Source organism: Sardina pilchardus, chromosome 9 (assembly GCF_963854185.1).
Source record: "Sardina pilchardus chromosome 9, fSarPil1.1, whole genome shotgun sequence".
Taxonomy (NCBI): Eukaryota; Metazoa; Chordata; class Actinopteri; order Clupeiformes; family Clupeidae; genus Sardina; species Sardina pilchardus.
This window is the reverse complement of record NC_085002.1, coordinates 23594170-23610134: the sequence shown is the minus strand read 5'-3', so window position 1 is coordinate 23610134 and position 15965 is coordinate 23594170. Positions and strand designations below refer to the sequence as shown.

The window sequence follows — 15965 nt, the reverse complement described above, 5'->3', positions numbered from 1 at the left end:
GTTCATTCTATTTTAGTTCTGTAGAAAGTAAAGCAAGGGCAAGTAAACTAAACTAGAGGCCCTAATGACCTAGTAGCACTGATGGGAATGGGGGGGGGGGGGGTTGCGGGGTGGGGGGGGGGCAGGCAGCTGAGTCATGATTGCGGAGATGGAGAGGAGGGTTGGCTTGGAGGAGGGGATGAGAAAAGAGGGTTAGAAGGACACAAGCGAGAGAGATGATGGCGGGCAGTGCGATGTGTCACCCGTCTATTTCCATACTTCCCCAAACTGCTCTAATCGTTTACTAGACTGTTACTTTACACTGTACTAACCGGAGGCTGGAGAGTGAATATGGTGGTTGTGCCTCCTCTTTTCTGCTCCTTCTCTCTCTCCCTCTTCACCTCTTGTTCCCTTTTTCTCATCAGTCGTGTGCTTTAGGGGTGTCTCTCCCTCTGGCCCTTCTGGTAGATGTCAGGAGGACTTGTTATTTTTTGTCCAGCTGCCTGTGAAGCCCTGGTGTCAGGGGCTTTTACAAAAAAAAAACTTGCTGGACATAGCTGAAGTCTACCTGTACGCTTTGTATACCTGTAAGTACAGAGATGGGAACCTAGACCCTTATCCAGTGGTTAGCGCTTTCAGCCCAGTGTTTGCGTCAGACCTGCATCACACCTGCAGGGGGCGATAGCGAGGCACTCATTTCAGTTCCCTGCTTGACAGATGGGTTTCAGGTGTCTATGTGAGGTTACTGGGCAACAGAGACCTAAAACTGTATTTATTTCTCAAACATTTCTTGATGAATAGAATCTCGTATATTTTAGTGCTTACACTGATTTTAAATGATCATTTGTATTCTAAAGAATCGTATCATGTAAATATATATTTTTTACACATCTCGTTTGAAGTTCTTTTATCCGCATATGAAACTGTCAGTAACTATTTCTAGAGCTAATGAAATGTAGAGAGAAATAAACCAAATCATGAAGTTTAGATTCTGTAGAATTTCTAGCAAGAATTTCAAACTACTGTATGAAGCAGAAAAGAACCATGCTGAAAGATGAAATGTTAGATTTGAAGAAGGAACCATTGTGTTATCCCAGAGTTTACAGTTGACTGCTTCGGGTTGCACCTCTGCCCTGATTACAGGGGGTGGTTAGGGACTTCATCATCATCACTTCTCATCATAACATAATTCTGATACTGCCTTTGCCACAGACAATTCATCAGGTGCCTTCACACCCCAGTCTAAACAGCAAAAACAAAAACAAAACAAAACAATCCTCTGCAAAGGCATTTGCTTTGCACCCATCACTAGATGAATGTAAACTCTGTATGTGTGTCCTTGACAGTGCAGAAGAGGATGGGCATGGCACATCCTTTGAAAGAGGGACCAAATCAGACGCCTTGCTCTGCCATCCTTTTTTTTCTTTTCACATCTGCTCTAAAAATTACACTCCGCTTTGGTGGGCCACCGGCATTAATGCAACGTGTTGGTAGCTGTTTTGTCGGGCTGGTTTGACCCAATATCTAGTCTGCGTCATTGTTGTCCGTCTCTGCCATTGTCACCACGGTCCCAAATGACTCCAATTTCGGGGGTTGATTCGTGCGGTAGTTTTGTGTTTTGAAGTAGCTTTTGCTGCAGTAGCCGTTGCGGTCGTGTTTTGTGATGTTTTATCTGCTGTATCAAGCCTGCTGTGCCACTTCAGAGTGTTCTGTCTTTTCTTATCAGCACTTTATAGTAGCCTGCTGCTGTCAGACTGTCTATCTCACCAGCTCAGTTTTTATAGCTAGCATAGTCTGGAAGCCTTCGATCTACAGACAATTGGCCTGGTAGAATTCCTCCCACGTTGGTTAGCAAGTTATGTGGAGTGGCTTAGGTGACCATCAAAACCATAATGCCTTAACAGAAAGACTGTGTTTGAGGATGCTGCAATTTCATCTATTTTTACTTGAGGGTAGATTTTGTAAAAACTCTGTTACTCTGGGCAGTTTTTGAAAAATTGAAGGCCTCCCTGAATGTTTTACTCTACCCCTAAACAGGGGCTTGCCACAAGATCTCTTTAGCTGAAATGTTGGTCTAAACCTTTTGGCCAAAGCAGCACACCTGACTTGAATGATGACCCATGAGTGTTTCCAGACCACAGTGAAAATGTATGGTGGCAGCATTAGACAAGCACTTTTTCTCCAAAAACAATGTTTGCATTTGAAGAGTTTGGTTCCAAAATCACTACATCTTCCATTTTGATGAATTTTTTTTTTACGTTTTGTTATTGAGGTAATTTCAGTGGAACTACAAATGAGTTATTGTTATTTGATTTATTTGTACTCAATCAAAACATCACAACTGTAATGTTATTGATATTACCAGAAATACACAATTAAATAACATGACTTATTAAGGTTATTTAATATTGGAACCAAACTCTTCATTTGTTAGTTCCCTTTGTAATTTTTTTTTTTAATATACAAAATCCATGTTTTTCTGTTACTTAATGATAAAAGACTGAGAATGCCATTACTGCATTTATTCAGCCTGTTGACAACATTTGAACCATCCCACTCAAACACTTGTGTTGCTAAACACAAATAGCATATGACTGAGGAATACTGGAAAATACATTGATCACCTTAAATCACAGCATAAACCCTTCCTGGCCAGTTACTGAAGGTATTGTTGGGTCCAAATGTCGCCACATGCCCAGCTCAATTGGCAATGTCCATTGCAAGCATTCCATGATAACTTTCAAGTAGGGGTGCGAAACAACCACACAAAAGACCCCTCAGAGACAAAACTATAAGCATATAGTGGTCTGAGCATGAATGAACTGAGTAGCTTCAAGATGTCAAGTAGAAATAGTTGTACCAAAGATTTGGCCTCGCCTATGCTGTCAGCATATCTGTGTGTCTGTCACAGTGAAGCAACCATGCACGGAAGTCTTGTGCATTAAAACTGGCCCCCATTGGAAAATTTTGTTTAATGAGTTATCCCTATATTTATATTAACAGCCATTCAGCCTACTCAAAGCAAATGTTATCACACCTGATCTTGATGTTTTTTGCAGTGGAAAATGGAATCTTTTCCACGTTTTTTTTTTTTTTTTTGTAAATAGTATAGATAATCAAAAGTCAAGTGTATGATACATTTTTAAAGGGTGCCTCACAGAATTTTCTTTTTTTTTTAAAGAAAACAAAACAGAATTTCCCCAATTGTACACTCTTGTCTTCTCCTCTGATGCGCTGTCCACCATTCTAATACTGTACATCATCTTAAGAAGGCTCTTAACGTCTACCATTCAAGGATAAACTATTTATTAGTGTAATTTAATAGTTTTTGTGTTTTATTCAGTTGGTTTTCAAATTGAGTATACTGTATGTATTGAAGAAACGATTTGTTTCAGAAAAAACCCTGTGTGTGTGCTTGTATGCGTGTGTGTGTGTGCTTGTATGCGTGAGTGTGTGTGTATGTGTGTGTGTGTGTGTAGTGTGTTTGCGCGTGTGTGTCTGTTTGGATTAGAAGAATGGCAACCATGGCAGGAGAATGTTTTTTAAAACTGTGCCATGAAGATATATGTATGTATGTATGTACATATTTGTCCTGACTGTCGTTCTGACCTTTTTGTAAGATTTCCATGAGTTTGGTGTTTGAAACAATAAAAGCACACAGGAATCTACAACTGGTGGTCTGCTTTTATACATGTACCCATTTAGCAATACAATATCTGAGGAATACAGATATGTGAAAAACCTACAGGAGTATGTTGTGCTTTGTATCCATCAATTTAACCAGCTGTGCACTATACCGTTTCAGCCTATGTGCTTCCTGGGAAACAAACCTATGATCTCAGTGCAATTAGAACTTTGCATTACCAGTTCAGCCAGACCCATTTGGTTTCCCGATGCTGATGTTTACTGCACTGTGCTTGTGTCACCTAAGATTTCACATATTAAATAGAACTCTAAATATATAATCTACTGAAAGGCACCCTTAACAGTTGTTTGACCTTAACATAACGTTTCAAAATCATTTTGATGGCACATAACCTCATAACATGACAAACGGCACTTCTGCCATTGCCTTAGCGGCCCTCGGTGGGCGATTACCAACTTAGCAACTTTCTAGTTTCAGGTAGGAGTTTAGTTAGTCTGTTTGGTCGAATTATAATGTATGTTTTTTCACTGCTTTCAATCACTATTTTATGTAACATAAGTATCAGCAGGAACAGCCTTTATATCGGAAATAGTTTGTTGTGGAAGATATTCAGAGGTTGGTATCCTGGCCAGATGCACCATTGCCCATCACCATAGCGGTGGAGGTCATTGTAAGAGCATCTAGTTGGCGCCAGGTTGTCTTCCATCCGAGCTTACATGGATGGCATGACAAAGCATCCTTGCATCATAGAGAAACTGGTTAAGAGCTTAGGCATATAGTTAGAATCCACCTTGAGCAGGATGTCTGTTGTGTTTGAAAGCGTCTGGCTCCACCTGCAGGCCAAGGTGTGTTCGGTTGTGGACTGATAGGAATCAGTCATGTTTGTCTGGGGAAATTCTTGTGAGTAGATATGAAATGTACTGTAGGCCTCTGAGCTTGAGATTTTTTCAATGATGCTCCTCCAGAGAGAAATATATTTAGATACCAAATGGACATCACAAATGTAGATAGACCTAAGAGACAAACATAAAACTCAACAGAAGCGTTTCAATTAGTAATCCTATTTCAATATGTTATTTAAAGTATACTGTTTATAGGGTGTAAAATAATACAAAAGTAAACCGTTTTTTCAAAATGATAGAACTTTGGATGAGATATAACGGTTCCTACATACAAGTAAATACAGTACAAGGATAGAATTTGTGAGAAGTTACATTTCCATTCCTCAACATGAGTAGTCTATGAGTATACCCAATTTCCATTTACTTCAGAGGTAAAACAACAGGCAATATAAAATCCTAGGCACACAGGTACAATATAACGAACAGGTAGTTAGCTGCACTTATTATTGTTTAAGGTAGTATTCATTGTTACTCTAATGTCTCATATACTGTAGCTTGCATATTATTCTTCACTTCTAAATTGTTTTACATAAAATGTGTCAGTAAAATATATATGAAAATATATAAAAAAAACATTTCCTTAAAAGTTGGGATGCTGTGTAAATAAAAACAGAATATGATCATCTTCAATTCTCATAAACTCATGAAATATCTGTCTGCCAAATAGCATAACCGTAACCGAAAAATATACACTGATTTTGAATATGATGCCAGCAACACATCATAAAGGGGATCAAAGGTGAGGCAACACAGTCATAAACATGCCCCAGTCCCAAAGTTTTTGGAAGGCGTTGTGCATCAACTAATTCAAAATGAGCATGTACTCTCCAACAAACGATACGTGTAGATTCCATTGATTCCAACATTCCAACTACTGCACTATGCACTATGCTCAATCAAATCGAATTTACGTGATTTGCAAATTATAGCATTCTGTTTCTAATGGCATTTTAAATGGATGTTCTGGAGGAGCCTGATGAAATTTGCCAGGCCTACAGCATCACTCTTACGAGGCAAGTTATTCCTGCCTGCCGGTTCAAAGAGCAGCATATGGTTAGGAATAGCATAGGAGGCCCCAGCCGCGACGCGACTGGCTGGGGCACCCGCACTGCACGTCGGCGACCCGGGTACGATTCCTGCCCCATGGTCCCTTCGGGATCCCACCCCATCTCTCTCCCCCACTCGCTTCCTGTCTCTCTCTACTCTCCTATCTGACTAAAGGCAAAAAACCCCCAAAAAAATATACTTAAAAAAAAAAGGAATAACGTAGGGGTGTACGCAGGGATCCTGTTTGACTCTTTCTAGCGCAGTAGATTCCAGCACAATCCCTGCAAAGCACTCCCATGACCCTGGCTAGAGACCTCGCCCAAACATGATTTCTGTTTGCTTCTCTTTCTGCAAATATAGAACGGTGAACATTACTTTACACAGCATCTCAACGTTGTTGGAAACGGGCTTGTAAACAACCTGGTGTCCCGATTCTCTTTGGGATGGTCTGGTAAGGCTACATGGGACACACTTCAAATGAAGATTTACAAAAAGATCTGGAATTGGTTCTTGGTCTCGTTTACACTCTCCACATTCCAATCCCCTCCAATCGCATGCGCCTACATTGAGAGTTCATAGAGTTCATCACAGAAACATGTAGCCATTATTTCCACTATAATATTGTGCAAGCAGAAGGGTATTTCGGTATGAAAACTTTGTTCTCCTTTCCATAGACAAAGTACTCGTAGACCTTCCCATGGTAGTTGTAGAAGGCATGGGTGACGGGAACCAACTCTATGGCCTGCCGCTGTGGAAAGATTGATACACGTTCATTTACTAACTAATTCACACTGCTCTGTGGTCTTAAACTCATGAAAATGCTGACTAAACGTCAGAGCCTCAACATGCTGCCAGTACTAGACATTATGACTTTAGATAGTCTTTTTACAATGTCAGCAATGTCATAAAATAACAGAAGCTCACTTGTAATCAGTGCTGAAGTGTACAGATGGGCAGTGTTGCCAGATTGGGTTGACTGATTTCCGCCCAATCACCCTGCCGTCTTCAGCAAAATAACGCCCAACGGCGTTTTTCTCACAGAGAACCATTGAACTCAAAATGTTATTCACCCGCCTACAGCTTATTTTCCCCCGCCAAACGATGTAAAAAGAAGCCCAATTGGGCGGGCACCCATCTGGCAACACTGCAGATGGGTCCTTTTAACGTATCAAACAAGTAAGCTTAGAAAAACATCAATAAAGTAACAAAGAAGAGGTGAACATTATGTCTGCATTTACAGATTCAAAACTACCTACCTGCTGCAGGATGCGACAGTTGGAGGAGAACTTGGCTATGTGCTCCTCAATCCCTTTCTTGGACATAGCACAGATCTCCTGATCTGGGAAGCCCACGATGGGGTAGACCTGAAAGCATCATTACACAGAAAGCAGACACAGACGTCACTAACCACAAACCAAACTGACTCAATCGATGACTTGATTAAAATAAATACATTCTATGTCAGTTACAAGTAGAGTTGCATCAATTTATCGATTAGCTGTCCACAACTAATTAGGAACTATTTTGGCAATCATTTTTAAGGAAATAACCATAACATTGTATGTCATATGCTTTTTAATCAAGTCACACAAGGAAGAATGACATAGTACCAAAAGGTTTTCATCCTCAAAAAAGGCATCACCGGACACTTTCTCAAACTTTGCCATTGGAAACTCAGGCACCTTGTCGGGAGGAATGTACGCCATTATATTGTTCTTCCTGGGGGAAGACGTTGTGGTTATATAATTAATTGGAGAACCCAAGTCACCATTAGTGTGAGAATATGTGTGTGGTAGTAGATACGAACATCACAAAGAGCCTCACCATACAACAGTCAGCTGGAGGAAGTGAAAAAGGTTCCTTTGCCCTTCGCAAGATGGACACACTCTAATACCACGACCATGACAGGTAATACATCTAAAACAGGGAAATGTTTGACATATAAAACAATTCACTTCTTATTGCTGCTGATGTGATATGCTTTTTCTTATGAGTTTGTGAATATGAGTTAAAGTAATTCATTAGAAGCAGCAGGCTAAAGGGACTGTAACTGAAACTAACACAGCTGTGATCTGATGGAAGACATTAGTCGAATGTGCTTACTATTGTACCTCAAAACAAAAGACCAATGGACACTAGAGATAAATCAGAACCTATACGGCAACCTCAGGTCTTAGATTTTCTTTGTTTTCGCTCACTTCTTCAAAGGACAAGTGCAAAACAAGGTAACAGATGCTGTTAGAATTTGTGAGAGGTAGTGAAAGCAGACTACCAAACAACCAGGTGAGAAATGTTAACAATTCTTCTTAATTATCAAAGGTTAATAATCACGTTGTTGAAAACAATAACATGGAAAATGCTTTTCAACCAGAGAAAGATACTTGATTTGACCAGTTGCATGTAGTGAAATGTGCTTTTTAGGCTGTCTAAGGGACTGATGACTGTACCTTCTGACTCCACGGCCATGGCAGAGAGTACACCTTCTTCTGTTCTTGCCAGCACCTTTGTGACCACGCCCGAAACAATGGGAGCAGCGCGACTGGAAAACAAACACACTACTAAAGACGCATATTAAACGGTACATACAGTATACATAGGGGTTTGACCCTCTGCTTTAAGTAAACCCGCCCCCCCCTTTCCAGGACTCAATGGAGGAGCAAAGCTAGAAAAGACAGGTGCTTAAATGCTGGGGAGAGAGAAAGATGAAGAGAGAGATGGAAAGAGAGATGAAAAGAAAAGATGAAATCATTCTCACGTGTCCCCTGGAGAAGCACTTTGAGCAGCGCACATTTCCCATGCTCTGACATTGATGGCACGGCTGAAATCAGATGAAAGACAGAATATAATATAGACCAAGACCAAAGACCAAAACCATTACCACCATCCTGATTAACATAACTTTTAAGAAACCTAATGAAAGATTCAAATAAAAAGAGTTCAGTGACTGAAAACAACTGAAAGAAGAGCTAGATTCGTACCTTGACCACACAGGAGTGTGGCACCCGGACTCGATAGGTGACGTCCGTATATTTCCCAGGATACGGCACCGGAACCTCCCATGGCGGTGGGCTCAAGCCCATTTCTGGCCCATCCACAAACTGACCTGTGTGAAACACCCTGGTCACTTATTCGCTTCCATTCCCATCTGACGAAGACTAGAGACTGTGTGGTGGTCACCATACTCTCCTGGTTATTCCAATAGCAAGACCAAGAAGTGGACACACATAATGAACACGATGTGCTATCGGACTTCCCCCTCCTACGCAATGGTGGCGTGATATAGCCATATACTGTAATAACACAACATTTGTAAAAGCACAGTTCTAATAACTACAAACTGGAGAGGCTACTCCTAGAACTACACAGTTCCAAGGGCTTTTTCCGTCTGCATTCGCACACAGATAAAAAAAAAAAAAGAAAAGAATCCGTCCTTATTATTTTCATCTGTCCAGACACCAGAGGGCATTTGTTACGTGACAGTAGTCAGCCTCTCCTAAACAGACACTGAATTATTTGTAAAGATGTTTAAACTGCGCTTCTGCTGCCTTGGCCAAGCTGGCATGTACTGTGCATCAGTCAAGGTTCCTATGCTCAGGGAGGAAATCCTACCCCAAGGTAGGAGCTCAAATAGCCTTTAATAATATAGAAACTTCAGAAACTTCATGGAATAATTCTCTCTTCTCTCTCAGAAAGGATAACAATATAGAAATGTCAGAAACTTCATGGAATAATTCTCTCTTCTCACTCAGCAAGGATAACAGTACCTCTAAATGGCTCTGAGTCCCAGTTGCTCGATCTTGACTCTGTGTATGTCTCCAAACGGTACTAAAATAGAAACAAAAGTGTAACATGACCAGCAGTCCACCGGCATACCTCGAGACACAAAGGCATGAGGCAACCCTATTAAAGCAAAGCAAAGCATCTCTATTCATATCTACAGAAAAGTTGCTATGGGATGGAAATACAGTACACGTGGTGACTGCATTATGATGACTGCTATGTTGTTATACATCTGTGGAACTGCAATACTTTTTGTGACAGCGATAGCAATATTTACTCATCTTTTGTTTTGAGTTTTAAAGATAATAAGTAAACTGAAAGTAAAAATAACAGATATCCCACTTACATTATGTCAAGGAGTCATAATATGTTTGCATTCAATTTCAAGAGTCAAGGTGTCTGTCAACTTGTACATCTCCTGCTAACCCAGCAAACTTTGTATTTTGTAAAAAAAGATGTGACATCTACCCGGTATACTGTTATAGGCTTGAGGTCCTTGAAGACCAGGTTTTTGGCAGGCTTGCTGCTGAAGCTCCACTTACTCTCCACATACTTAAGGAGAGCCTCGCGGGCCACGTCCTCTGATACTGTTGGCTCCCTTCAGAAACACAACAAGCAGTAATTCTGTAAGTAATCAGTGATTCTGTTGCATTTCTGTTGAAAGCTTGATACTAGTCAGGAGTGGGATAAACGTGTTATTGAGTGTACAAAAAGTAAGATTGCAAAATTATTCGTTTTATTAATCCAGTAGAGGTGAGAAGGACCAGTGTTTCTATGTTGTTCCTTAGTGTTAAGTACTGGTAGACCGAGCTGCTAAGCTTGATCCTCAGTTTGCACACATACTGATATGTAACCTGTAGTGTACAGTAGTGTACGTATTGATAACAGCGTGCACTAAATATGAAGGGGAACAGAAGTAAAGTATATGAGATACCTGGACAGTGTCAGACATTTTCTGAGGGACAGGGGCTTTGAAAGACACACCATACCTCACATTGGGGACATGAGAACTCTGACTGCTGTCTGGTGGAGCGTATGGAGGTGGAGGATGGTAATTCTCATAAGGATCCTCTATAAGGAGGGCCAAGAAGATTTTTAAAGCATCAGAACTCAAATTCAAAATTGATAACCTCTATATTTTCATAAATTAGATATGGCTAATCAATGCAGAAATATTTAGTTAGGCTACACTCAACTATTACAAATATCGGGATAATGTGGGTTGAGGTAAAATGTGCCTATGGCATCTAACAGCAGTTAGATGTAGTTTTACTGTACTTTACTCCTGATGTCTTCCCTGAAACTTAAAAGACTTTAGTAGCAACACAGGACACAGGGGCTTAGTCTGAAGTTATATATTCAACACTTCTTATTACCCTCAAACTGGACTTCTGTGTCGTTTATGATAATGACACCGCTGCCCATCATAAAACAGCTGTACAATCAAGAAGGAACTGAGAGGCAGTGCCTTACCTCCTCCTTTGGAGCTTTCGTAACCTGAAACACAGTCCAACCAGCCAGGTGGGGGCGCAGATGGGCCCTCCTCAGGAATCTGAGGGTCAATCACCACTGTGTGAAAAAGGGAAACCTGTTACAACACGTAATGCTGCACCTATTTATTACACTGCCAATAATTTTTACTGTTTTGTATTTTCAGTTAAAAAAAACCTCCCCAATCAAAGCCATTTTAAGTAGTGCTGGATCCAAAGTAAAGGAATGTGTGTGGTGGAATATGATAAACGAGCCTAGAAAAGCTGAGTGGCCAGATCAAGCCCGCTAAATGAGCCAATAGCGTGCTACTCAAACTCCTGTTCATTTGAATGGACCAGAGAGGAAACCTATTTATACTACCCATGCAGTGCATATCATGCAAGGCACACAATGCATAAAAATACCCAGTGCGAAGGGGTTCCTGTCAGATGAGATTTCTCGACAGATTGAGAGCTTTATAAAGACCGAGGAATGTAACAACATAAACAGCATAATTAGGAAACACAATACGAGCAGATCAATGCTGCTTTGAGCAGATTAGAGTGTAACCATCACAGCATGGTTACCAATAACAATAGACATAAACAACCTGATGGCCTCCTCACAACGGTCTATAGGTCTAGAAAAGACCATGGACTTCCCCAAGGGTTTCTTTGTAGTAGAAATATTTTATCATTGCCTTAGTCAAGACTACGAACACCAAAACTTGTCAACCAACTACCCATGTGACCTTTTGAACATATGTTGATGATGCAACTACCTTGTAAACGTGTGACTGATCATTGTTGATGAGGCCTTTCTTCTTGATTCAAATAAGAAGAGGCAAGGCCTTTAAATTCAGAGAGAACACACAAAGCAGGAGACTTAGTAGGCCACCGCCCTAAGTGGTGTGCTGCGCTAGGTCTCCGGCCGTATAGTCTTGAACTGTTGTTAGCTAATAAATGCCTTACCATGCTTTATAATCTCTGAAACTGCCTTTGTCTGCTTGATACTTAATTTTCTTACTTCATCTTCATATCTGAGGGTATTAACAATACTTACTGTATAAGCCAATAAAATTCAGCAGAGGGTTATTATGAAATAGCAAACAGTCTTCTCCAGAGTGACTTCCATTTAACTACTACTGGAGCAGTGCCCCTCTGGGGCAACATGGGGTTAAGTGCCCTACTCAGGTGCATAATGGTGGCAGCCCCTGGGATTGAACTCACAACCTCCTGGAGTTCCATCTGGACACTGTGCGAAAATGCACCTGAATCAAGTGTTCAGTGCTGCAATGTACTTTCTGAAATGGATAGTTCCGGTCCTTGAATATGATTGGCTGAATCATGCTGTTATAAAACCCAGAACAAACATACACCTTGACCACATTTCGTTCTATAGTAATGCACTGCCACAACTTACACAAAAGTTAAGAGTAGGTGTGTTTCAACCATTCAGATAAAGGAAATATATTTATTTGCGGAAGAATGATTATCTATGAATACATTGTTACATTTCTTGTTGCTGTACCTTTGTTTCATGAAATCTTGCCAGAGGTATGTAGTAACCGTTTTAGAAAAGCAATAAGCTACTCGAATTCATAGTTCACACTGATTTTCCGCTTGCACCTCGTGCCTAACAACGCTCCTTAGCTGTTATAAAACCAGTGTAAACTACGGCCTCTCGGGGCTTACTGCTTTGATTAGCTTCTATTAGTACATGGTTATGCTTTATTTATGACATTTAACTTTTCTGCTAACATGGTTAGATGACATGTATCTACAGTATCTATTAATGACAGGAATGTCTATGTATGTGTGTGTGTGTGTGTGTGTGTGTGTGTGTGTGTGTGTGTGTGTGTCTGTTATTCGCATATCTCTCAAACTGTTCTTCAATTAGGCTAAACATAGACTGAACTCAAAACAGCTGTTAGGCCTACTGTTAGGCCTATGTAATTTTGATCTAGGCTATACAAATGTCAAATGCAGCCATGCTTAAGTTCTGCTTACTGCATGTTCATTACAATATAAGTTCATCAAATTCAATATTCATGAATGCTTAGCTGAAATGATGTTTTTCCATTTTTAAAGCAGGTGTATCTGCAGGCATGTAAATGGCCTACAGGTTTTCTACAGGAAAAGCATGTCCACATTTAGCAATATTGCACTTGACTGGTCAAAAAAGAAGAGTTTTCTGCACTTCCTGCATCTATGCAAATAAACGATACACCTGTAAGGCAGGTACAGCATCCTCTTACACTAAGGCCTTTTCTACAGTGGTCTGTGAATCTCATGCTGCTGCAACTAACCAGATAATACCCTCTGTTACAGAACCACCAAAGTCCAATCACATAACAACTTCCTCGGGGACAACCACGCAGGCCAGTTAATATGAAGTCATTTTTATTGTTGATATTTAAATAAATAAAGATAAAAAAACATAAACATAAACATAAAGGCTTGTGAAGTTGTACTCTGCGGACCAAAGCAGAAGTGCACATTGCAGAAGGAACAAAACCGCTGCCAGCCTGTGTCATGTTCTACCTCCTCAGGCACAATTTGTTTTGGTGGTTCGTCCAGACTATGTGGCACTGCACAGCAACAATGGTGGGAGAATGAAATAAATCCCTCATAAATTTGCTACAGCTCTTTAGCCACATGTTGCACAATTGCCACTAATGACCTGGGTAAAGAACTCCACAGTTAAGGATTAAGGTGCGGTGTACTCGTTGAAATGAAACATGTGCTCACGGCACACAAGTACAGTAAAAAGGGAGTGTTTAGTTTGTGCTTGTAGGCCTATGGCCAATCTTCAGTTTGAATGATAAGACAATGCCACTGAACGACGTGCACATGTCACAGGGCTGAGTGCTGACATGACTGAAAGGATGTCTCAACAGCACACAAATAATGGTAAGCTATGTGCTCAAGAGGTTGGAGTTGAGTAAGACCTGAAGAAATCTCTAAACCTCTAACTTTTGACCTCTAACACGTGAGTTCATTCTCATGAATACACTGGCTGTAGATGGTCTGGTCTCAATTGTATGGTCTGTCATCTCAACATGTCCTGCAAAGGCTTACCAACATCAGACTGGCAACCAATTTTCAGACTGTTTTTATGTATAGGCCTATGATATAGAAACCTTTACATAGCAAGAATCCCATACAATAATAATAATTAAAAAAAAAAAGAAAGAAAGAAAAAATCTTCTACAATAGCCACCGACATCCATAGCCATACATCCATGTGGAAAAGTCCAGCGTCATAAAGTAAAAGTCCTCTCACATATATGCCAATTCATTTGATCCATCTCGTTATTCTAAAGCGCAATTCTTCAACTACTGTAGGTAGAGCAGCTAATTAAGTGCACAGGTAGGATCATTACATGGTTGATTTTTTACTTTCTAACGCTTAACTTTTCCACCTCTGACTACGTCACATGCCTGAAAATATTATTTTGATGGTCATAGCGCATAGCAGTGTCGTCCCCACTCGTATCATCTCTATGTCTAGCCTATGTCATATTCATGATGTGCATGATACGGCTGACGGCTCTGGTTTCCACTAGATGCAAGAGAGAGGCCCTATCACTGCTGAGGAGGGGTAGGCTATTTGGCCTATATTAGCCTACTTACACTGTAGGCCTATGTTACTTTGAGAGAAAAGATTAACCGAATCGAATTCCTTGTTTGTTTACTCAAACCTGGCCAATAAAGCTGATTCAGATAAGTCTCTGACTTTCTTTCTCGAGATCCTCCCGTGTTGACCGATTCGCTGGTAGCCTATTGTTTACATCTAGATCGAACCACGAGCCTGTTAGAACTTTTTAAGTTTTATAAAGGACTATGAGGAACATTTCACTTAATTAAAAAAAAAAACCCAAAACAAAACAAAAACATGAACGCCACCCAAGTCATGATACTAGCCTACCTACATGCTACACCCACCCACCCGTGCAGCAAAGCAAGACTGTGTCGTTAGGCTACTCGTTACTGACAGCATAGCCTATTATCTCTTATACCATTTTGTCTGTTTCAGAATTAACAACTACCAAATAGCTTTGCAAATGCATCACTTGACACATTGACACTGTGGACTTTCTGTTACCCCCCACATGTTCATTGGCACGCAGTGGAATGAATCCCACACAACTCTAGCTGGCAAGCAAGCCGTCAAATCCATAGACAGTAAAATCAATCAAATCACAGTAACTTACACTAGCCCTACTTTGCAGAGGAATATGGTTACTCACCAAAATCTTCCTTTTCGTCCATAATGTGTCAGCCAAATAATCTTGAACTCTGTATGTTCGGGTTCGGTTACAAAGCTATTTCGTAAACTTCCACCTCACAATCGGGAAAACACACCCTCTTCCGTCAAGAAGACTAATTTGATTTGACCACGCCCCTCTCGGAGAGACCGGAGAAGCGCAAGGGCTCTTCTCATTTGTCTTTTTATCTATCCTGCCTTCCTTCCTTCCTCGGGCCTCCGGCTGGTTCCCACTGATAAAGGACACTGAACAGACTGGCCCATTGTTGCCGCCCCATCATTCTTGGTCAGTGGGGATGAGCCGGAGGACCGAGGAAGGAAGGGAGGATAAAGACAAATGAGAAGAGCATACAGGCATTTGTGGGCGTTATGGTAACCTAACCTATGGGTAACCAGGTAGGCCGACTGCCAGGTGCGCCATGATTTTTAGAGGTGCAAGGCATCACCATGGAAATCATAAAGGAAATTCTCTGTCATATCTTTTTTTCAAAAGCCAATCCATGTGTATGGTCATGTAAGCCGAGTTCAATGCAGTGAGAAACATTACAGCCGAGTTTAATGCCTTTGGAAAAACACTAAATAAAATGTCACAGCACGAAGCGCTCTGAAATCTCTACCAGTTCCTATGTGATTTCCATGGTTTGCATTTTGTTTGCACCTCCAAAAACATGGCCTACCTGGTCTGTGATGAAGTTTGTGTGAAAGAATCTGAACATGATCATCATACTTGTCATTAAACTGTTCAGAAGCGCATAAGTAATCTAAAGAATATATCCATAGAAGACACAGCAACACACACCAACACAACCCGAATGAGGGGAATGAAATGACGCAGTGGATGCAAGGAGCAATTCTTTGACTCGGCCTACTAT

The 15965-nt window shown here is 40.8% G+C and overlaps 1 protein-coding gene across 2 annotated transcripts; it reads right to left on the bottom strand.

Annotated features, from left to right (window-relative positions):
• Nucleotides 1-4519: 4519 nt before the first annotated feature.
• On the bottom strand, nucleotides 4520-15295 carry ssuh2.1 (ssu-2 homolog, tandem duplicate 1). Of its 2 annotated transcripts, XM_062546409.1 has the most exons (12): nucleotides 15077-15295; nucleotides 10828-10923; nucleotides 10344-10425; nucleotides 9823-9952; nucleotides 9339-9399; nucleotides 8553-8677; nucleotides 8330-8392; nucleotides 8022-8113; nucleotides 7399-7491; nucleotides 7185-7293; nucleotides 6831-6938; nucleotides 4520-6322 (listed from the first exon to the last, which is right to left on the bottom strand). In XM_062546409.1, the coding sequence occupies exons 1-12, from the start codon at nucleotides 15096-15098 to the stop codon at nucleotides 6188-6190; spliced, it is 1116 nt and encodes a 371-aa protein (XP_062402393.1). In that variant the 5' UTR covers nucleotides 15099-15295; the 3' UTR covers nucleotides 4520-6187. The 2 variants fall into 2 exon arrangements, with proteins under 2 accessions (XP_062402393.1, XP_062402394.1); XM_062546410.1 differs by lacking the exons at nucleotides 10828-10923; nucleotides 15077-15295 and having other exon boundaries at nucleotides 10289-10422.
• Between the last annotated feature and the right edge of the window lie 670 nt (nucleotides 15296-15965).

Excerpts from the sequence above, each read along its gene's own strand:
- ssuh2.1 (XM_062546409.1), bottom strand. The coding sequence starts at position 15,098 with ATGGACGAAAAGGAAGATTTTG. Across the intron at positions 10,426-10,827 it reads CGAAAGCTCCAAAGGAGGAG|AGGATCCTTATGAGAATTAC; the intron begins GTAAGGCACTGC and ends CCCTCCTTATAG. Across the intron at positions 7,294-7,398 it reads CTCCAGCTGACTGTTGTATG|GAAGAACAATATAATGGCGT; the intron begins GTGAGGCTCTTT and ends GTCTTCCCCCAG.